The sequence below is a fragment of the Amborella trichopoda genome, chromosome 6 (assembly GCF_054954075.1).
Source record: "Amborella trichopoda isolate Santa Cruz 75 chromosome 6, AtrichopodaSantaCruz75HAP2 v2.0, whole genome shotgun sequence".
Lineage (NCBI taxonomy): Eukaryota > Viridiplantae > Streptophyta > Magnoliopsida > Amborellales > Amborellaceae > Amborella > Amborella trichopoda.
Genome location: NC_142341.1, coordinates 29,646,087 through 29,669,809, shown reverse-complemented (window position 1 = coordinate 29,669,809; position 23,723 = coordinate 29,646,087). Strand labels below are relative to the sequence as shown.

The 23,723-nt window shown below is 35.4% G+C and overlaps 1 protein-coding gene and 1 pseudogene across 6 annotated transcripts; both read left to right on the top strand.

Annotated features, from left to right (window-relative positions):
- The first annotated feature begins 269 nt into the window (after positions 1-269).
- LOC18440020 (Noc2p family) lies at positions 270-10,855 on the top strand. 6 transcript variants are annotated; one of them, XR_016058221.1, is made up of 13 exons: positions 270-560; positions 1,129-1,219; positions 1,569-1,605; positions 1,708-1,799; positions 3,064-3,153; positions 3,247-3,765; positions 4,467-4,948; positions 5,067-5,639; positions 5,754-5,960; positions 6,043-6,132; positions 6,219-6,313; positions 9,231-9,365; positions 10,348-10,700. XR_016058221.1 is itself a non-coding variant. In XM_020670913.2 (13 exons), exons 2-13 carry the CDS (start codon positions 1,178-1,180, stop codon positions 10,616-10,618), a joined length of 2,211 nt encoding a protein of 736 aa, XP_020526572.1. In that variant the 5' UTR covers positions 270-560; positions 1,129-1,177; the 3' UTR covers positions 10,619-10,855. The 6 variants fall into 6 exon arrangements, 4 of the variants coding, with proteins under 4 accessions (XP_020526572.1, XP_020526573.1, XP_088726547.1 ...); XM_020670913.2 differs by having other exon boundaries at positions 4,467-4,769; positions 5,310-5,639; positions 10,348-10,855; XM_020670914.2 differs by having other exon boundaries at positions 270-612; positions 4,467-4,769; positions 5,310-5,639; positions 10,348-10,855.
- Positions 10,856-14,799: 3,944 nt separating this feature from the next.
- Positions 14,800-22,909, top strand: LOC18440021 (2-alkenal reductase (NADP(+)-dependent)-like; annotated as a pseudogene).
- Positions 22,910-23,723: the final 814 nt, after the last annotated feature.

Below are 23,723 nucleotides of genomic sequence, written 5' to 3'. Positions count from 1 at the left end.
ATTCCATAATTAGGGTGATTTTTGTTTTTTCATTACAATGATTTATGTCACTCCATAATTTTGGTTAAAGGTTTATAAATTTTTTTAAGTGAAAAGAGGCTCGTGGGTTTCAGAGCTGGTTTACCCTTTAGAGATAGAAAAGGAGGAAGAAGGAAGAGAAGAAAATAGGGCTGGGCTCATCGCCATTAGGGCGCTCATAGAGAGAAGAAGGAACAAGGAATTTGGGTTTCACATCTCTGTGTTTACGGTTTAGAGAGAGAAAATGAGGAAGGAAGAGAAGAAAGTAGGGCTGGGTTCATTGCATTAGGGTTTATAGAGAGAAGAAGGAAGAAGGAAGAGGTCATCGGCTTCACAAACCCTAATGGAAGAGGCTCTAATTGATTTTTAGAGAGAGACAAGGAAGATGGGATGCTGATTTGGGATAGTTTGAAGAGTTTTTTCTCTCTGATTTGGGATGTTGTTTTGAGAGAAAACCTTAACTATACTGATATGTGAAGAGGCCCTCACTGATTTTTAGAGAGAGAAAAGGAAGAGGGTTTTTCATTTTCTGGAGAAAACAGGTAAGCAGAGCTGTAGGATTAGGTTTGGGGAACTAATCCGTACCTTGCTTCTGTAAGTTTACAGTTTACACTATGTTGTTTATCTTTGTTATCACATTATGAAAAATAAAATATTGATTACTTGGTCCTGTAGTCACACTCTCTGCTTCTCATTCCTCAGTAAAAGACAATGTTTTGAGCTCTAATTTGCGCCATAAACAGTACTTTCATAAAAACAATTATCACAAATAATCACATAAATCTGCATGTATAAGATTTAATGAATTACTTTACAAAATGATTTGCTATAAACAGTATTTCATTTACACAATGATTTTCCATAATGACAACTGAAATCTGCATCTAGTTGTTTAAGTTCAAAAAAAAGGGAAAAAAAAATATTCATGCCTTCAATATGCAACTGTGGCTTTGAAGAAGACAGTGGGCATAAAATTTTCTATTTTAGGTTTTTTTTTAAATAATATTTTTTTTTCAAAAGCATGAAAGTAGCAATGGCTGCAATCTTGCAATTTTTTTTTTCACCTTTTTACCCATTTCAACTCAAGGGAGAAATCTTTGTCTTTCAAAGAGAAAGGTTTGACAGGTTACAAGACCGGTGCGCCGTGACCTCTGAAACAATGGAAAGCCCCCAATTTGATGAAGAAGATATGCATTTTATGGTATTTTTTTTCTTATTTTCTATTTTTGGTATTTTTAATTCATTTTAGTTGGAAATCTCTCTCTCTCTCTCTCTACGGTCTTCTGGTTTAATTTTCTTAAAACTTGTTGTGGTTATCTCTCTTGCTCGGATGAGGAAGAATCTCTCTCTCTCTATCTGCGTAATGCTTATTGACTTCTAGTTGAATATCTCTGAAATTGATTGGATTTCTCTCTCTTGATAGCATGTGAAGAATAAATAGCTAAATACCATTGTCATGTTCTTCTTACTCCTCTTCTGTCTCTGTGCTTATGTGCTTATTTCCTTTGTCTTAATATCTATTAAAATTATGGGTTTCTCTCTCTTAACAGGATGGTGAGGAATACCTTTTCTCTTCACCAAAATTGGGTAAGTATTTATTTTCCTGAACTTCCTTTATTTTTTTATTTGTACTCTTGTCAAATTGGAAGAACTCAGCATAGTTAAATTGAATTGGGTTTTTTTGTGCAGATAAAAGTGAGGCTAGAAAGGGGAAGACTTCGAAGAAATCACGATCTGAATCTGAAGAACACAAGAAACAATTAGAGAGACTGAAAGAAAAGGTGAGTTTTTTGAAGCGTGAATTGCTTAAAATGATCATCTTTGGTTTGTAAAACAATGTACTGTGTGCTTTTGCATAAGCATTCCAAATGAAGTACAAAAATTATACATAATATATGGATGTGGTTGTTGACATTGTGTATGATTAATATTACTAAAACTTAAAGGTACTTCTGAGGAGAATTCAGGAACTTTTACTCACAAGGAAGAATGCAATTTGTGTAAACTTATGGAAAAGAATTGTGTATTTGTATCAATTTTACAGTTTGTCAATTTTTTAATCTTATTTTTGTATTTGATTGTCCTTGTTTTAGTTTTGGCTGTGGTGTCTTATTTTAATCTTCCCTCCAATTTTCCATATATATTTCTTTGTTCTATGATGAATATTTTGATCATGAGAGATTAAAGGCATCTTGGTTGGTTGTGGTATTTACCGAGGCAATTAATTTTTGAACACTAGGAAGTATGATGGCTTTGTGAAGGTTGACTGGAAGTAGGGAGATCTATTTTGCTGGTGTAGTAGGGTGTCTACTCTGTCTATATTGCAAATGGTTACGACTAAGATCTTCTCAACTACTACAACAACAAACTAGTTTAACACCGCTACTTATGGGGGTCTAACGAGCACTCCTAGTTTGCCCCCTAGGAAACTTGACACTAGTAGTAACTTGTAATGATGTCCTCTAGTCTCCTCTTCGCAATTGGTTGCTTGGTATTTGGGCTTTTAGTCTCCTCAAGACTTTCAAACCTATACTTGGTAGTTGGGCACTTTCCACCAACATTAAGATATGGGCGACCCATTTTATATGAGAATATTAAATAGTTATTATACTTCGGATAAAAGAAATGAAATTCTCATCATGCTTTGGTGTTCTTTTTATTCTTATGTATGTTCTTATTTTAGGGATACACAAGATAATTGAGTATGATGAACCATCTGAGAGTTGCTCATTCTAAAATCACATTTATGTTTGTAGTGAATATATATTTGTATTTAATATACCAATTGGAGTTATTTATTAATTCTGTTATATGGTGTTTTTGAAATTGCGATATTTGATTCCTCTGTGTGGCTCATATTGTACTCCTGTCTGATGTTCTGTATTTGAAGATGAGGTTGTTGGACTCATAATTTTTTCACTCAGGACTAGGACTTACGCTATTTAAATAGAGATTTTATTTCCTGATACCCACATATTTGAATTTTTTTTAGTCTTGTTATTGAGATTATTATGCCATTTTCATTTAGCTTGTTCCCACCTGTAGGATCCAGAGTTCTATAAGTTCTTGGCAAGTCATGACAAGGAGCTTTTGAAATTCAGTGATGAAGATGCAGATGGGGATGTGGATGAGACAGTATGTACATTTGTATAAGCTATCATATCTCTCTACTCTTTGCTGTGAATGTTCTATACACCTCGTTTTTGCATTTTATGTGTTCCTTTCCAGGAGGATGCTGAAATTGATGAAGTCAGTCAACGGCCTGGAGCACTTGCAGAAATGGCTGAGAAACCATCTGTCAAGATTATCACAACTGCAATGGTTGATTCTTGGTGTAAAGTTATTCAGGAAGAAAAAGGTATAAGGCCTCTTCGTATGCTCATTCAAGCTTTCAGATCTGCATGCCATTATGGTGATGGCGATGATGACTCTTCCTCAAAGCTTCGCATCATGTCGAGCAGTGTATTCAATAAAATAATGGTGTTTGTTCTAAGTGAGATTGATGGCATTTTCCGATCACTTTTTATACTTCCTAGTTCGGGTGGGAAGAAGGAGACCATTGTAGAATTGATGGCTCAAAAGGCTTGGAAGAGTTATGGATCTTTAGTGAAATCATATCTTGGAAATGCCCTTCATGTACTGAACCAAATGACGGACGGGCAGATGATCTTGTTCACATTTAAGAATCTTAGACATTCAGCCATATTCTTGACAGCATTTCCAAACCTCTTGAGGAAGTATATTAAGGTAATGCAGATTTTGTAGTTAATAGAGCAGACTGGCGGACCAGGATTCGTGTAGCTTAACCCAAATTATTGAGAAAAGGCAATGATGATGATGATGATGATATTTCGTAGTTAACTTTTTGGAATGGAGTAGATAAAGATAAAAATATCTTGATTGCTATTATCTCTTACTTATCTTTTGCTGATGTAGATTTCACAGTTACTATGAGCTAGCATAATTGCTAGAAACATTATATTTTCTTTGGTCAATTTGTTATTCAAATTTTAAACTTCTGAAATTTAACACCATTGAATGTGCCCCGTAGTGATTTGTTTTGCTATGATATTATGTGATATCATGGACGAGGGTTGTCTATCTTGTGCCGTGCTGCCATGCATTGAGAGGAGCTAATATGCATGAGAAATTATCTTTCAAGGAGATAGTCATGGTGATTATTTTGTTTTGTTTTTCATTTTTTTGGGAATTAAATGTGGGGATTCTCACATAGTTGGGGTCTCTTTTCTGCTCACATGAGCTTCTTCATCTGGTCTTTTGTTTCTTTTTCCTTTATTTTCTTCCTTATGTTCTTTTTTCTGTTAAGTTTCTCTGGTTTTTATGCTCATTTCATTTTTAATCTAACCATCCTACGTGACCATTAAAAAATGCAATTGTCTTACTGATTGTCAGAGAGAATGAGTTTTTCGTTCACTTTGTATCTTTAGGTTGCGCTTCATTTTTGGAGCACTGAAGAAGGAGCTCTTTCAGTTGTTTCTTTCCTGTTTCTACGAGATTTATGTATTCGGATTGGTTCAGATTGTATGGAACCATGCTTGAAAGGCATATACAAGGCCTATGTCTTGAATTGCCGATTTGTTAATGCGACAAGATTGCCTCATATTCATTTTCTTGGGAACTGTGTGATTGAGCTTTATGGTTTGGACACATCAAGTGCGTATCAGCATGCCTTTATGTTTATCCGTCAACTGGCGATGATTTTGCGAGATGCGCTCACTGTCAAGACTAAGGTAATCTGTTTTCTCCTTTGATAGGATAAGGCGATGGTAATATTTGGTAAATTTTGCATCAATTTCTGGTAATCTTTGGATAAGAATGTATATGATTCTAGTAACTATTCCCTGTGAGTTACGAGGACTCTCTTGGGTGGACTGAAAGCTAGCTGCCAATCACTATCACTCTTGCATAGGTACAGCTTGCATTGAGCATCATAAGTTGGGATATTATGCGAAGATTCAATAGATTGGACAAAATTTGTCCATTGGGTGATCTATGAACCTTTTATACACATTTGTCATTACTCGCAGGGTAAAACATCATGTAGTTGGGATGTTATGCTACAATTCAATGGACTGTGGAAGATTCGTTATATATATGGGTGATTGCAAACTTTCTATACAGAGATTTGCCTAGACTAGCTATGGAAAACAACTCTGTGTGTGTTTGTGTGTGTGTGTGTGTGTGAGAGAGAGAGAGAGAGAGAGAGAGAGAGAGCATCAATCTACCAACGTGTATAAGGTTATGAGCATCAAATTCCCTTTGTTTAACAGGAGGCGTTTCGGAAGGTTTATGAGTGGAAGTACATGAATTGCCTTGAACTTTGGACTAGAGCTGTCTCCACATACAAGGCGGAGCATGAATTCGGGCCCTTGGCTTACCCACTGATGCAAATAATATTTGGGGTGGGACGTTTGGTTCCAACTGCTCGATATTTTCCTTTGCGCTTGCAGTGTACTAGAATGCTTAATCGTATTGCAATTGCCACTGGGACTTTTCTTCCTGTTTCATTTCTTCTCTTGGATATGCTGGAATTTAAAGAGCTGAACAGAGCTCCAACTGGAGGTGTTGGAAATGCAGTAGACTTTCGTACCACATTGAAGGCATGTTCATCTCTCTCTCTCTCCCCACACACACATACAAAAAAAAAAAAAAAAAAGGAAGAAAGAGTAACTCCCTAGGAAATGACCAAGCCACTGAGGGCTCATGTATTGCAGGTTACCAAACAGATGGTGAAGACACGCCCTTTCCAGGAGGAATGTGTCTTCTCTGTAGTCCAAGAACTCTCTGAGCATTTGGCTCAGTGGAGCTATTCTATGGCCTTCTTTGAATTGGCATTTATTCCTCTCGCTCGTTTGCGATGCTTTAGTAAATCTACCAGGATTGAGAGGTTCCGACGAGAAGTAAAGCAGCTTGTAAAGCAGGTATATATGTGTGTGTGTGAGAGAGAGAGTAAATGCAACTATGAGAGAGAGAGTATCTCAGTGTGGCCTTTCCTTGTCACAGGTGGAATCTAATGTTGAGTTTATAAGTTCTAGACGATCAAATATCAATTTTTTTCCAAACGACCCCGCTGCCATTGGTCCATCTTCTGAGGTTTGGCTGAATGTTTTTGATATTTTTGCTTTTTATTTGTTGAAAAGATGAAGAAACACTTTTTAAGTGTTTGCTTTTTGTGATAGGTTGAGGAGGAGTTTGGAGTGAGCCCTTTGTCTAAATATGTTGACAGTTTGCGGCAAAGAGAACAGCAGCGAAAAGCTTCAATGGTGGGATCCAGGTGGGTTTTACCCCTTCCTCAATTTATGAAAGTAACTGACTTGTGTCCTTTTGCTTCTAATTGTTATTTGAAACTTAGTATGGAGGAAATTAGTCCTAAGATTCAAAAAGCAGAACTTCTTTATTTACCGCACTCTGACTGAATTCAAACTTGTCCTTAAACTACCTATCAGTTATCAATTCCCCACATGTTTGACTTGCTTCACATTTTAGCATCAGTGCAATGAATGTTTGAAACTACCTTATGTAAGGTGGACAATGTGATTGGGTAAGTCAATACCATTTAAAATTTTTCTACTATTTTATTCGTATTGCCACCCGGATCACTTACAAGTGTCCAAGATACAATTTTAACTCAATGAAATAGCTAAAACTTCTCACTTGCATGCCATTAAAAGAAAGTTTGCATTCATAATGTAGAACTGAAAATTACATAAGGAAGCAATAGAAGCAACAGAAACACGAAATATGAAATACTACGTACCTTGCCTCAAGTTACCCCCAAGAACTTCGTACAACCCAAACCGGGTCTCCTTCACCGTTGGCACACAGGATTTTGGTTCAAGAACACACCTCACAATTAGGGAAGCCTAGGTAAAACCCTCAGAGAGCATCACATGCGATTTCCTTAATCAAGGCTCAACACATGAGCATGAGGCAAGGACCTAGGGCTAGGCTTGTGTGGCTTGGGCGTGCCACCCTTTAGGGTTAACTCTTTCCTAAACCCTAATTTGGATGAGTGAAGAAGAGAGAGAAGGCTTGAGTGGGGCATGCCCCCTTTGGTTGCACACACAGAGAGAGAGAGAGAGAGAGAGAGAGAGAGAGAGATGAAATAGAATCCCCATAGCTAGTATTTATAGACAAGAGGCTAGGTTTCCTAGGGTTAGGGTTTTACCATCATTATGAGGTTTAATCTTAAACTTTGATCTTGGAGACATATGGGGTGAAGAGATTTCAACCATTCATTCCTTAAATCAGCCATCATGATTAAAGGAATGATGTGAAACCTTATCCCTCAGTTTCCATAACTCCATTCCCATCAAATATTTTGTGTAGAGAAAATATTTAATTCATACTATTTAATATCTTACACTTTTCTATCTTGATTCAATTCAAATCTCGACACCTTAATTTTCCATACACTTTAAATCATCACAAGCCTTAGAAGATACATAACACAACAAGGAAAGTTGTGTGGGGTGGGGCACACCACCCATGTGATGTCCATGTGGGCCCCATGCTCCACACAATGGTGGGCCCATTGAACCCCATTGGGCCCTCAATACATTAATATTAATTTTTAGATATTAAAACAAATTTTACAAAATAAATTCAGAAAATTGATTTTTCCTTATATAAAAATCATTCTAAAGAGATCTAAAAATTCATTTTAATTATCTATAAAATAATTAGAACTTATTTAAACATATTGAAGAAGATTTGATGGGAATTGGATACATAGATTTAGGATTATGACAAATATACTGAGGACTCCATCCTCTCTAGAGACTGCATCTCACTGCACATTTTCAAACTGACCCAATAGATCCCATGACCCACAACTCATCGTAGGGTTTCATGATTGGACCATCAAAGTCAGCCAATAAGTGGAGATGATTATTAGACCATGGATTACAGGTTTCTCCATGAGGACGAGTACAGGGCCCATTGCAGCAGTATATTCCATGGGTCCTTCCAATACAATCCAATGTTGCAGGGAGTTATCTTTTTCGCACATGTACACGTTACAACTCTTATTCAATGGCTTCCCGGATGGCTATCTAGTGTGCATACCATGTGATGGTAATGATGAGGATTTAAGCCCTTGTCCTCTCGGGCCATCCATCACACACAGGGGTCAAATCCATGTCCCCTAGTCAACTGTCTCAGGCACATCTCCGACTTCATCTAGGGATAGCCCCACATCGAAACCCTTATCGGTTGTGCTTATATGATGCCCAGGACTATGGGTTTTTGACTTTCACATTGAGTCATTGCCAGTCAAAACTCATGTGAGTCTTAAGACATTATCAATGCCCTACAGTCCAAGCTAGACCATACTCCCACTGGAGCAATGTTCGCAAAATCGAACTAGAACGGTTAACCGGACAATGGGCTTGGAAGCGGTATAATCGGCCTAACCGGTCAACTGGCCGATTCAACCGCTCTAACCAAGCAAGTCCTGTGCGGTCAAAAAAGTGTTGAAAAAAAATAAAAAAATACAAAAAGAAAATCTACTAAAATATGAAAAGCATATAAAGAATGATTAAAACAAAACACATTCAAATGAAGTTGAAAATTAATGAAAAAAATGGATTTTAACTCATTTTATATTTTTCAAGGGCTATTTTTAAAAATTTTCAAAAAAGATGGGAAAATTAAAGGTGAGCATTAATGACCAAAACAATTTTTAATCTTGACCATAATGTAAAGAATATTTAAAAAAGCATTACAAATCAAATTCCTCATTTCTGAGAATTTATATACATTTATTTGATTTTTTTTTTTTAAATACCGGTTGATCACCCTAACCGCCCAAAACCGGAACCTGCTGCCGGCCGGTTCCGATCTAACCGGGTGGTTAGCGGTTAGATCGGGTGATTTTGCGAACATTGCATTGGAGTCGATAATTCATTATATATTTTCCATATATGCTCTCATATGGCCTTTAAATGGCCACAGAAACCCAACCATTTTAGCATCAGTGCAATGAATGTTGGAAACTACCTATGGGCACCTGCTGGAGAGAGAGAGAGAGAGAGAGAGAGAGAGAGACAGAGAGGTAGTAGTCTTCTCGAGAGAGAGAGAGAGGTAGTAGTCTTCTCTGGCAATACCAATGCAATAAACCTTTTTTTACTTTATGAGTTGTACTAATGCAATTAATCGTTATCAGGTGCTGACAGCTTTTGTGTTTTCAGTGTTCTTGTAGGTGAGACTGGAGCATCATTTTCTTCCAAAGAGATCACGAAACTGGAGGAGGAAGATAAGGGGATGGGGAAAGAAGAAGGTGCCGCAGTTTTCAGCTCATCATGGTTGCCAGGAGGGAAACCTCAGTAAGATTCTTGGGCCCAATGCTCTGTGTGTGTGTGCGCGTGTGCGCGCAGGGGCGCACTTGCACGCATTTGTGTGATTTTATAAAACAACTGGCATATATGATAACTAAGCCTGTTGGATTTATGTTTCTTTTTTCTGTTCGACCCCAAAAGGTGGATGTATGCTCTAATCGTCCCGGTGATCGAATTAGAAAAAAAAAAGACAAGAAAATAAAAATTCACACTTTGGAAATGGTCGAAATGAGCCTTGCCACGAAGAGTGACACACACTGTCCACTCCATGGATGGTCGATCTAGATCTTTAGGTATTCAAATTATTATTGTTACGTGTTTTTTTTCTTGTTTTTTAAGAATCTCTCATTTGTTGAATCATTTAAGTACAAACTTCTGGGTCAAAAAAATTATTTAGGTGTTTTGACCTTCGAATTACAGTGCAGCTATAAGCTTGTTAGCTTGCAGAATCTTTTCCTCTGTATTTGTGTATGTGTGTGTTTGGCAATGGAGCTATAAAATGACTCATGTTTAAAAAATTATAACCTGAATGACTCGTGCTTTGAGTATTTTACTGAACTACCATTGGTTTTGGAAGCTTGAAGAAAACAGAAAGATGTAGAGCTCTCTACTCCTATCTTAGCGTATGCATGCATGTGCACCATTCAACACACATGAACAATGTGTGTGTGCATGAGAGAGAGAGTGAGACCTGCACACACACTCTTTGAGAGAGCATCGGCCAGAATTACTCAGTTGTCTAATTCCAATAGACAGTTTCCCCTTGTAGAACCTATGCAGTGAATGGAGCCATATTTCTTTCTGTAACAAGTGGCCATCGTCGGGATATACCCCATTTTGATATTTTCCTTTCTTTTTCAGTGATCTAATTTTCTCTCATTTAGTAGTAGGATGATAAACGAAGAAATATGTTTATCCCTCTGACTAATACGAATCTACTAAAAGAAAACCTAATCTTCTATCACGACAGGCGCAAAAGTTCAAAACCCAAACATTTGGAGTATGAACAAGTGCAGAACGCTGATGAGGACTTGGTCTCAGAGTTGGAGCTCTCTTCAGATGATGAAGAAGAAAACACGCCAGAGCTCGAACCACGCTCTGCCTCTGAAGAGCCGGAAGACAAGATGACTCCAAGAACTAAAGGCAAGAAACGAAAACCTGAGTCCCTAATTTCCAAACAAAAATCTCGAAAACCCAATGCCGGTGGGAGGAGGAAGAAGATGAAGAAGAGCGCAAGGTGATTTTTAATGAGCTTTGTGATATTGTAACATGGGTTGTACAATTTTCATGAAAATTTTGTAGTGTTTTGCTTTGTTTTTGCAATTTTGGTGTTTGTTCCTTCTCCCATTTTGATTTTCTTTTTGCTTGATGTCCTTATGGTTTCTCTATCCTTGGCCCTTTGATTTTTTATATATATTGGTTTTAGTGAAACATGGTTTTCACAATTCAAGAAGAAGACTCATTATCAGTTTTAGTGACATATGGTTTTCACAATTCTAATTCTGTTTGTAATATTTTTGGGTGCCTGCGTGCCCTCGCACCGGAAATCTGATTTCTCCGAGGGTCTGGAGCACCAATTTCAATGACCTGGCTGTAACCAGCTATTGTTTCTCTTGAAGTTAGTGGTCGTTATGTAACGGCCATGGTGACAGTAATGTGGTGCTGATGTTAAAGCCTTGCATTTGCCTGTTAACAGTCTTAAGACTCTTTTTAAGTTCAGGATGAATAAGGTAATCTCTCTTATTTAATGGACGGATGAGAGGCAAATTTATATAATGTATAGATGCCAAACATTGATAGAGACAGAACTGGATTCATATAGCCAGACTCTAAATAGCTAGGATAAGGTTGATGAGGATGGATGCCAAATATTTTTACCCAGTATGCTCCCAAGAATTCCCCTTCTAATGACTCTCTCTCTCTCTCTCTTTGCAAAATCTTCTTACCCCCTGTCTCCCTGCAAAAGTTTCTTACCCCCTCTTTGTCTTCCTGCAAAATTTTCTTACCAACTCTCTCTTTCACACCCAGTATGCTCCCTAGATAGAGGTGGCAATGGGCTGGACCTGGCCTAAGCCCGACCCTAGTCCCTGTAGGGTTGGGCCAGTTTAGACTTGGCCCTAGTACCTATTAGTGCCGTGCTAAATAAAATAAAATAAAAAAACAAAACGAAAAACAAATAAAAAGAGGGCTGGGCTGGCCTTAGCCGATCCTAGGCTGGCTGCACTATTGGGCAGTGATTGCTCGCCGTACTCTTGGCCCGTAATTGCCCGGCCCTAGCCCATCTCTCAAGCCACATTACATGGCCCGTGCCTTAGTTTTAGGGCTTGGCCGACCAGGCCAAGCGGTCGGCCCAGGCACCTAGCCCATTGCCACCCTTATCCCGGGTTTCCCCTTCTGATGGCTCTCTCCCCCTCTCTTTCTCTCTCAGCAAAACCTTCTTGCCCACCAAGCTTCCTAGAACTACCTGGTTTGATGATATTCACTCTCTCTTCAATATTATTCATGACCTTTGGGGTAGCTTTTGATTCTCTTTTCGTTTGTCTAAACTATGTTTAAAGTTACTTGGCTTTATTGTTAATTTCCCAAGCTGTATTTGTAATTTGTGGTAGTCCATTTGGTTGATTCACTTTTTTGGTGCTGTGGGTTGGTTGGGTGATTTGTTTTTTTAAGTCTTTCCGTTGGATCTCTCTACAAGGTTTTTTCAAATTGTTAGATGTGAAATTAGGTGACAAGATGTAAAGTTGAGTGGTCAGGAGTACGTCATTAATTGTGCTGCAAGTGCAAATAACATATTCTCAATTTTGTGTGGAGAAAAGGCATACCTCTGATTTCACATCTACAAGGAGGGGGAAGAAATGACTTTGATATATCAAAGATAAATAGTCCTTTGCTATAGGTATCTCAACATGTTTAATTGCAAATTAAAATTGACGATGATGCAAGGTTCCAAGCTCTATAATTAGATTCTAAGAATGACAAAAGCTCTATAATTAGAGTGTAAGGATGACAATGGCCTTGGAGCCTACCTTTGAAATACTAGGGCCTGAGACACAAAATGTGGCCAGACAGTTGGAGGCCTGTGTGCGGGCCAAGGCCATGATAGGGCTAGCCTGGCCTAACTCCAATGTTTTTTATTCTTTTTTTTGTTTGTTTTGTTTAAATCTATTAGGATAGGTAGTATTTTTCCATTCCTTTTTTTGTTTTGTTTTGTTTGAATCTATTAGGATAGGCACTGCCTGGCCTGAACATGCCTTGGCCCCTTTAGCCCGGTGTGGATGGGGCTCTGTCCAGCCTTAGCCCGGCCCATTGTTTGCCCAAGATACTACATAATAGTTTCTTTGGGAATAGGACTTCAGCTTAGTCGTGTTAGTTGTTGGTGATTCCCAATTGATGATTCCCAAGTTCAATTCCTAGAACTGAATTAAAAAAGGAAAGAAGCAAATCATTAATAGACAAAAGATTGACAAATAGAAGAGAGAATGTCGACAAAAGGATAAAAGGTTTTAGAAAAAGGAAAAAGTTTATACAAGGTTGTAACATGTAGAATTAAAGATGCACCTAAAAAATCCATCGGAAAGGATTGTTTTAATGTTGAAAAGCCCTTTAATTAATCATTTCGACATTGAGATATATATATACGAAAAAAAAAGTTTTGGAGTCCCAGAAATATTGCGTCTTGCAACACATTATCTAGACCGTTCATTTTCAAGATTTTTATATGTTTATAGATCTACTTGATTTTGACTATTTTTGAAGTTTAAAATTTTATAATTAGAAATGAAAATAGATTTTGAGATAATCCTAAGAATATTTTATACCAAAATGACATGTTATGATAAAATTTGGAGGTGCACCTTAATTGGATTGTTTAAAGTTGCAACCTTATAGAAACCACACCCTTTAAATCACCCAATAGATTGGGAATAAGTGGGAACCGACTTGGTTCGTAATTGAAATCAAGAATCAAACTGGTTCCCACATATTCATTTGGTTCCCTGAGGACAGGTTTGATAGGGAACCATGCGAGCTAGATCACCTGGTTCTCACGATCTATATTTTTTTTTATGAGAAATTTTGTCAAATTACCATGAGAGATGAACAATTTAACACTTTGCCTGCATTTTTAATTTATTTTCAAAATACACATCAAAACATGGCCTTGTGTTGGAAGTGGACAAAATATAATGCATTCATGGGTATCTAGATAATTTGCCATATTTTATTATGTTTTTATTTTTTATTTTTATTTTTTATTTTTTGTTTTTTTATCGACCGATTCTTTAGGCGAATTCGTTGGATCCTGGGTGCTCGGTTCACCATTGGTTCTAACTCTTAAAACTTTAAACACAAGTAGCACTATTTAAAAGTTTTAACTTTTATAATTACTGATGAAAATATATTTTAAGGTTATCACAAAGATTTTCGGTATTGAAACCATAACGACACGGTTTGAGGGTGCGCTTTAATTTGATTGTTTAGATCCTGGCTCTATTCAAATCGTACCTTTCTCTAATCTACAATTTTTATAATATGTGGTAGAAATAAATTCCAGAGGGTGAGGATTAACTTTTTCTTTATAGGAAAATAGTTTGATAGGGCTGCAACCCTATCAAAATAAGTACTGCATCACGTCATAAATCATCAAAAATTACAATTCAAGCATTGGAAAACCTTTTTATCGATCATCTCAGCTTGAACATATTAGTTGTGAAGACAAAAAGGATTTTAAGCCCTAAAAATCGTGTATATTAACAAATTATCTAGACATTCCATTTCACCATAAAATTAGGTGTTCATAGATCCGCAAGATCTATACCTTTTTTTTAGTTTCAAATTTATTATCGGTATTGGAAATTGATTTAAATCCATCATGCAGATTTTCGTGGCCGAAAGTGCTTTTCAGACAAGGATTTGAGTGGAGGCTTTATTTTGTTTTCATAAAGCCTAAGCCCTATAGAAATTTCATCCTTCTTTGTAAGACATGCCTTTTATATCCGGGATTGTATACTATGAAACCGTTTATCTTTGTTACAAAGGGTTTACAACTACTCTTAATCATTAGATTTCAAATCAGATGGCTTGAATTTTTCACAAAATTCGATAATTTTTTTTTTTAATTTTGAGTCTAGTTAATGGCACTCTTACAACCATCCAATTTGAAATCTGATAGACAATAATAATTGTGACCTCCTTGTATGAAAAGTAAATGGCCTCTTTGTATAAAAACTGCATCATAAGATCAAATTTCGAAGGAAAACTAGCGTAAATTGTTCTTTTTACAGCCCCCAAACCTCTCAATAGCTGTTGATGACGGGTAGCGGTTGCTGAAATGGACAATCAAGATTCAATAACTATTTTGCACCACGTGATCTTGATTGTCAGATGTGCGTCCACCTTCCCTCTCTGCCAACCCAGTGCATCCATGGCGAAGTAGAAAAGCAATCTTTTGCGTTGTGTTTTTGCCCCTCTATAACTAGGGTTTATTTAGCTGGTTTTACCAGATTTTTGTAAATTAGGGTTTTGGAAGCCATAGAAGAGATTCAGAACAAGCAGATGATATTTCGGAACTTCATCACTGGATTGCCCAAAGAGACAGATATGGAATTAAGGACTTTAAAGATTTCGCTGAAAGTTGTAGAGAGTTTCAGAGCATTGATTCTGAAGAATCTGCACCTCTCTTGTGATCCTTATATGAGAGGAAGGATGGAATAATTTATTAAGTCTTACATTCTTCCATTTCAGCCTGGAACTGTAAGGCTTCTATTTCTCTCTTTCTTATTTTTAGCGCATTTTCTCTCTCTACACAGTACTAAACCAGAAACTAAAAACTTGGTACTTCTCTCTACAAAGGAGACCAGAAACTAGACACTATAGACTGGCATGTTGAGGACTCTGTTTGCCTCTTTTCCAATTGATAATGCATTTTCTCTATCAAAAAAGTAAACCAGAATTTAACTAGTTTTTTTTCTCGAAAATTCTTTTTTTTTCTGCTCTAAAATCCCTGTAATCTTTCACCTGAAATTATTTGCTCATTCTCTAAAAACTCGTGAAAAATAATATACATTAAGAGCATTTATCTTTGTACAAGGAAGTCACCTAGAGTCTTGCCCTTTAGATTTCTAATTGGGTGTTTAGGTGCTCAAAATAAATTTCGCAAACTTTATGTTCTCCTGTAGTCATCATGTTTGACATCTTGTACCAAGAGTAAATGATTTTATAATATATATATATATATATATATATATATATATATATATATATATATATATATATATATATAATTCGTAACCCTAATTAGGGGTGGCAACAGGTAAGGTCTGAGTCAAATCCGGCTGGACCTGGAGCCGAATACTCTCGACATTTTGGGTAAAAAATTTGAACCCCTACGTCGACCTGAGGTCGGGTCTACCAGTTGGGTCCATTTCCACCTCTAACTCTAATAAATATTTCATCATAAATCCATAAATCCTGAGAGAGTCCTAACAAAATACAAAATATCAAATTTGTCCTAAACTTTAAAACAACCAATTTCTACAAACTAGTGCATTCTTCCACAATTATGGGAAAAGTGAGTCTAAAGGTTGGCATAGTCTCATCTAGCTACCCAAATTGATATATTATAATAGCAATTTCTTAGTCAATTTTGTTTTTAAAAAGTCACAAATGAATTATATAAATAAGGAAAATTTATCTAAAGAGCTATGATAGATAAACTATTTAGCACACTACTCATATTTTTTATTTAATATCAAAATGGCTATCAAAAGATACATGAGCATAAGTTGGAATAGTTGCAAATATGTAAAATGTTGAACAGTTAAGAGAAATTATCATAAATATATCTTAATTTATGTCGAATTAGAAAAAAAAAACTCTCAACTTTCATAAACCTCGTCCACACCTTTTTTCCTCAATTTTGACATTTGTTTTTACCAAAATATCCTTTATGGTAGTCATATTACCGTAATGACTACTGCATTACGGTACTTTAAGTACTGTAATGATCAGACTAAGCATTACGATACTTTAAATGCCATAATGACCAAACTAAGAATTACGGTACTTGAAGTACCATAATGACCAAGCTAAGCATTATGAAACTTTAAAGACTGTAATTTTCAGATGTGGCAATTGAGGGAGCAAAAGACCCAGTGAGCATTAAGGTAATTAAAGTACTATAATGCTTAGCCTGGTCGTTACGTTACTTAAAGCACAATAATACTTAGCCTGGTCATTACGGTACTGAAGGCATCATAATATGGTAGTCATTATGGTAATACCACTACCATAAAGGCTATTTTGATAAAAAAAATTCCAAATTGAGAAAAAAAATGTGTAGATGAGGGGTTTTTTTTTTCAATTAGGAAAGAATTAAGGTATATTTCTGATAATTTCCCAATAGTTACTCTATGATGGGTATTTTGATTAATTTCCATATAAATACATGTATACATATATAGGACGATATGAAGTATGTGATGTACGGTCTTGTACAGAAGCCTTGTATACGACTTGGCAAAATACAGGTTTGCGAGATGGATTTTTGGAATCTGAGTGTGACAAAGATTCTCTATCCTTATCCTTATAACATAGCATATCACCGACCCAAATAAGAAAATACTTGATTGTCTCAGGTTCTTTTTGAAGGTTATTGAAGGCTTTGGTATATCTAAAGTTGTGGAGAGTGATCACCCTGATTTTCAAGTGGATGACATTGTGACTTACAGTTTGATATAGAAACCGAATCGATTGCGTAAAATAGATCCAAGGGGCCTTCCACTTTCATATTATTTGGGTCATCTTGGTATGTTCCTTCCCTTACAGAGATTCATTGATAGCTCAAGAAAATACTCCTTTTGCTCCTTAAACACAATATTAGTTGATACTTTTGCGCATCTCTTTTGATGAAGTCATGTCCTTAACTTCATGTGAGGCTTTCTGCATTAGTTAGAATGTAATCATGATTTAGTTTACCTTAAAGGATAATTTTTACTCTGGTGCATGGTTAGGTTAAAGTAACACATAATATTATTTGGAACTCTCAACATGGTAGAAAATAGTTGATGCCCCAAAAAAAGAAGTCAAGGGAAGATGGGAAAGGAAAATTTCTTGAACTTGCATTTCTTGTTCTTGAAAAAGTAGTTCTTAAATGTTTGACATTACTAAAGTTTTTGGGATAAATGTGTTTCAGCTTTACATTATGAGGCTTCAGAATCATTGAATAGGAATGGCATAAATGTTTATAAATTATGTCTTGAGCCTTCATTTTGTATCAAATTGTATTATTTCATCTTTACTGTGTTACCATGCATGCTCTTTTATTGTTGTTTATCGATACCCTTATTATCACGGGTTGCTTTTATATCTTTATTGGTGTCATTTATAATGCAAGGTCAATGAAATATTTCTATTGAAAGTAGCAATTATATTTGCCTTATGTCCATGTTTTTCATGTAGTGTATATTCCTTTAAGTATTGAGTAAATGCACTATAAGAAGCTACATTTTTCTTTAAATTTATAGGTATACCTGGATTCACGGCGTATGCCGGGTTTTATGGGGTATTCTCGCTTAAAAAGGGTGAGTTTGTTTTTGTCTCTACTGCATCAGTTGGTCAGCTTCTTGTGCAGTTAGCCAAGTTACATGGCTGTTATGTTGTTGGGAGTGCAGGATAAAAGAAGAATGGTTGTTATTTTAGACAGTAGAGCACAAACTCAAGAGAAGAATGATTTAACATCTAATCTATTTCCTTTGATTTAATTTTAAAAAATCCCATGAAAAGATACTAATTACAAGTTAGTACGGTTGTTACTTTAGATATGTCTTGTCAAATAATAGATAGCATTTGTGGTTTCTGATAAATTTGCCCATTTGTGAATTGAATTACTCTCTCCCACTCTTTCCGTGGAAAGAGAATTGTAAACGTGCACTACGCATATTTTCCTGCATCAAACAGTGTCTAGTTGAGAGATTTTTGCCCCTAACGATTTGGAGATCAATGGTTTTCCCAAAAGGTGCAGTTGGCATACGAATGCATCTGTAGCTGTAGACGTAAGGTGCACCTTCAACATTTATCATCGTATATGATTTTGATGTAAAATGTTTTTAGGATTATTTCAAAATCTATTTTTATATCTAATTATAAAATTTTAAATTTAAAAAATGGTTAAAATCAAGTAGAGATTATAAACACATGAAAATCTTGAAAATGGACAGTGTAGATTATATGTTGTAAAATGCACTATTTTCGAGACTTAAAATCTTTTTATTTTTCATGGTCATGCATCTCGATGTCGATATGATCAATCAAAGGGTTTTTGAACATTAAAACTACCTTTTTTGATGGATTTTTGAGGTGCATCTGTAGTTCTACAATATAAGGTTGCATCCTTATATAAACTTTTTCCATAATTTTATAGAACAAAATCAATGGGTTGGACATTAATGGAGGGAGAGTACATTTCATGAATTCATTGATACATCCCACTCTCCCGCTATCACCATCCTACTCATTGATTGGATGATGATGATGATACTTATGACCAGGGTTTTAAAAAACGCTGCGTCGAACCGGACTCGTCCGGTTCGACTCGAGAATCGACACGGGACGTGCCAGTTCTGGCATAATACACGGAATCACCCTGTTCCAAAGAGAACCGAGCGATTCTGTATAGTGACTCGCCGATTCACTGTACAGAATCAGCGAGTCCCGTGAAGAACACGGGCTGCACAGTGTTCTTCACCGGTTTCTTCAAATTTTGTCATTTTTTTATCATTTTTCTTCTTTTTTTTTCCATGTGATCGAATATTCAGGCTTTATGCAGCTTTTTTCAGCCTTTTCATGGATTAAATGGTGGAGAAATTTCATGTTTTTAGATCATGAAAGTTGCGGGTTTTAGGGTTTCCGCTTTTCCTTTTGTTTCATGCCAATAGGGCATGAATCTGTGAAAATTTTGAGGCATATTGATCGTAAATGTGTTCATCAAAAAATTCTGTTACGAATTTGTGATAATCTTTGAGCAAAATAGAGTAATTTGGATATTGAAGCCATGGGTTCACGAAACCAGGTAAGAACTCTGCGTTTTTTTTTTTTTTTCCTCCATTTGATCAATTTTAGTCCATATTTTGAAAATAAATAGTTAGATTTGTACGGTTTTAAATCTTTATCGTGTCTTTTATTATTTACTATATTCAATTTTATTTAATTTACTCAATTACAGCCTGCTTTTTTAGAAGAACACAGTGATGTCTGCGAAAAAAATTTCTACTGTTTTTTTTTCCGCCTTTCGACCTATTGTTCACGATATATTACAAATAATGTGTTAGATTTCTAGGGTTTTTAATTGTTATAGTCTTGTTTATAATCAGATGTATTCAATTTGATCTGATTTATTCAATTTGAGCTTCATTTTTTAGATTCAATGACTGTTGTCTGTGAAGAACTGCGTTTTTTTTTTTTTGCTCAATTTAATCGATTTGATTTGATTTATTGATGATAATGTGTTCGTAATTTAGGGTTTTGATTCCTTATATTGTTGTTTGTGAAACAATGTACTCAATTGGATGTAATTTATTTGTTTGGAGGTGGACTTTTGGGTTGAAATTTGTGATTTTCCAAAAAGATGTGAAAATCGTGACAAGGTTTTGATTATCATGAGGTATTAAACCATATTTTTAATTTTTATTGTTTGAGTTTGCTGTTTTTTTTTCTTTTCTTTTTTTATCCATGATTGAATTTTTTGAAAAATGATGATTTTCTGAAAAGATGTGAAAATCGTGACCAGGTTTTGATTATTATGAGGTATTAAACCATATTCTTAATGTTTATTGTTAAAGTTTTTGTTGAAAAAATTGTATGTTGATAGATTATTTATGCAAATAAATGCATGTTATTATATTTTTAATGCAAAACTGTATTTTTTTAATTTGTTGTTAATCCATTTTTGAGTTGGAATGACTGATGTTAGGTGGCTCTGTGAAGAATTGCTTTTTTTTGCTTTTTTTTTTTAATACATGATCGATTTTTTTTGAAAAATCGTGATTTTCCGAAAAGATGTGAAAATAGTGACCAGGTTTTGATTATCATGAGGTATTAAACCATATTTTTAATTTTTATTGTTAAAGTTTTTGTTAAAAAAGTTGTATGTTGATAGATTATTTATGCAAATAAATGCATGTTATTATATTTTTTAATGCAAAACTGTATTTTTTTAATTTGTTGTTAATGCATTTTTGAGTTTGAATGACTGATGTTAGGTGGCTCTGTGAAGATTTGTTTTTTTTTGTTTTTTTTTTTAGTACATGATTGATTTTTTTTGAAAAATCGTGATTTTTTGAAAAGATGTAAGATAGTGACCAGGTTTTGATTATCATGAGGTATTAAACCATATTTTTAATTTTTGTTGTTAAAGTTTTTTTTGAAAAAATTGCATGTTGATAGAATATTTATGCAAAAACATACATGTTATTATATTTCTAATGCAAAACTGTATTATATTTTTAATGTAGTTTTGCATTAAAAATGTATTTTCAATATTTAAAATTTTGAACGCAAAAAATATATGTTGTTAAATTGTATTATCGTAAGGAATTAAAGTGAATATCATTGTAAAAAAATCGTGGCACTAGCGTCACCAAGAAGAAAAACGACGTCGTCTGCCATTTTATTTTTAGATCGTATGTTATTAATTGTATGCTTTATTGTAGTCCATGTATGTTGATATACTTATTCCATGATAATTCTATGTTTATCCTTTTGTGTGATGTAAATTAAATGGTAATTAGTCAGGGAAAGAACATATCAATATTCGCATATTCATGAAAAGAAATGAAATTTCTTAATGGAGTACCCTCATTTCTTATTGAATTCCTCCAAAACAATATTTATAGTAAATTTTAATAATTTTTTTAGATTTTTTTGAAGCTTTAATCTAACCGATTTAGCCGATTCTCGATCCGGATCACCGATTCGCCGATCCGGATCGGTTTTTGAGGTGCCCGATCCAGGTCATCGATCCGCTTTTTACACCATTGCTTATGACCATATTGTTCCCATAGTCATATATGAATCATAGTTTACTTTCCTATAAGATTGAATAAAAAGATTTGTAAAAGAAAAATGAAACATCATCGTTAGAGCATTTTTCCAATTATTTGTGGTCAACTATTCCTGTAAACTTTTGGTAAAGTTTTATTTTGGCAGCCTACCTAACACAACCACCTCCTTTATCCGAGTTTGAAATGGGTTAAGGGAAAATTTAAGGTCCTCCCCCTTCTTAGACCATAAAAGAAAAATAAGTCAATGGTTTAATAGGTCATGTTTGTGTGTAGAACATGACTCCTGAATTTACAATCAAATTTCAGGTTGATCTTTTGAAGAACAAATTTGGTTTTGATGAAGCTTTCAATTACAAAGTGGAGTCGGAACTTAACACTGCCTTGAGAAGGTCTGTCCTTGCGCTTGACATTTTCTGTTACAGTGGAGTTGCCTGTGACTCTTGGGAGATGACATGAGATGGGTGTACTCCGAAATTCTGATACTTATTTAATGAATATTTAGATTATTAATACAAATACCCAAGGTTAAAAAATTAATTTTCCAATTCATGGAACGGATTTAACAAAATACTAAGGTTATTATGGCTTTTCTACTGGCTCATGCTGCATCTTAGCAATTTCAAAATAATGGAAAACATTGCTAATTTTGTGTGTAAGTGGGTATGTGAGAGAGAGAGAGGGAGGGTTAAATCACGTTTCTTTTGCATGAGCAAATGTTGATATAAGAAACAGTAGTTGCAAAATAGAGTATTGTCGTTACTTCTACAGATCCAGTTGAACTTTCTTCTTATTGCTTGAAAGGCAAAATCATCCTTCTAGCTTTCAATCATTGAATTAACACCACATTACAACACCAGGAAAGCTCTAACAAGTTTACCTCTCTAAAATTTTCAGGTACTTCCCTCAAGGCATTGACATCTACTTTGATAATATGGGTGGAGACATGCTCGACGTCGCCCTGCTAAACATTCAAGTCCATGGCCGGATTGCTATTTGTGGGATGATCGCTCAGCAATCTCTTTTTTCAATAGAGGGAATCCATAACTTGTATTCCCTCATTATGAGGCGCATTAAGATGCAAGACCTGTTACAATCTGATTATCTGCATTTATATCCTCAGTTTACTGAGAGGTTATTATCAATTACTATAAGGAATGTAAAATTGTTTACGTAGAAGACATGAATGAAGGCCTCGAGAGCCGACCTTCGGCCTTTGTCGGGTTGTTCTCGGGAAAGAATGTCGGCAAGCAGGTTGTTCGGGTTGCTCATGAACGACTGTGTGTGTGTTTGCGAGTATTTCTCTTTTGTATTTGCATTGTACTAAAAATTTCCAAATGAGAAAGTTCTGAGCTTTTTTTACTTTCCTTGCTAATTCCCCATAAAATAGAAATATGAAATTATCTTTTGCTTGACTTTGAAGCCAAAAAATAAAATTACCACAAAAATGCGAAAATCTTGTTTGGTTACAGAAAAACAAGTAAGCGATAAGAGCATATGAATTTTCACGTGCGAGTTGTTGTTGACTAAAGAAAGTGAAAATCATAAACTTTTCTTTTAACATAATGTTAAATACTGATAAGGTTATGAATCAATTTCCTTGCCCTTAATTAGGGCTGCCGATGGGTTGGGCTAGATAGAAATGAAATTTTTAGGTTTGGCTGAAAGTAAACAACTGGGCTTAGGCCCAATCCGATTGAGGTCAAAGAGAAGCTTTGCCATGCTAGAAAAATGTATTGAACATGTTCAAAGTCGGGCTTATCAGAAGAAAAAAATTTCAAAATTGAGTTTTCTAATACTTGGGTCTCGGTCTCAAAAAATTAGACGGTTTGTGTCCAATTGCAAGACAATATTTTTTGCAAGTATATATAGAGTGTAAGTAGGAGATTTTTTTATTGGGATTATCATATACCTTGAGGAGGCCATATTCCCAAAATTTAAGATCCTAAAGTTAATTCCAAATTGAATCTTATCCAAAGGAGTAAATAAATAGTATACTCCCGATATGTTTTTAGTTTTACATAGTAAATAAATAGTATACTCCTACAGTAAATAAATAATATCCTCCCCCAATCAAAAAGTAAACCTTTTACATACTAAACTACGCTCCCTTCCCCTCTCTTTCTCTCTCTTCACTGCCCCCTCCTTCTCTCTACGCACCCTCTATCTTTTGCGATGCGGCACAAAAATGTGCCAAAAACGTGTCATCGGCCTTTGGATTTCCAAAGGGCTGGAATCAGTCCGGCACAACCTCGCTAGACCGAAACTTTTTAGGTCCGTCTTATGGGACATC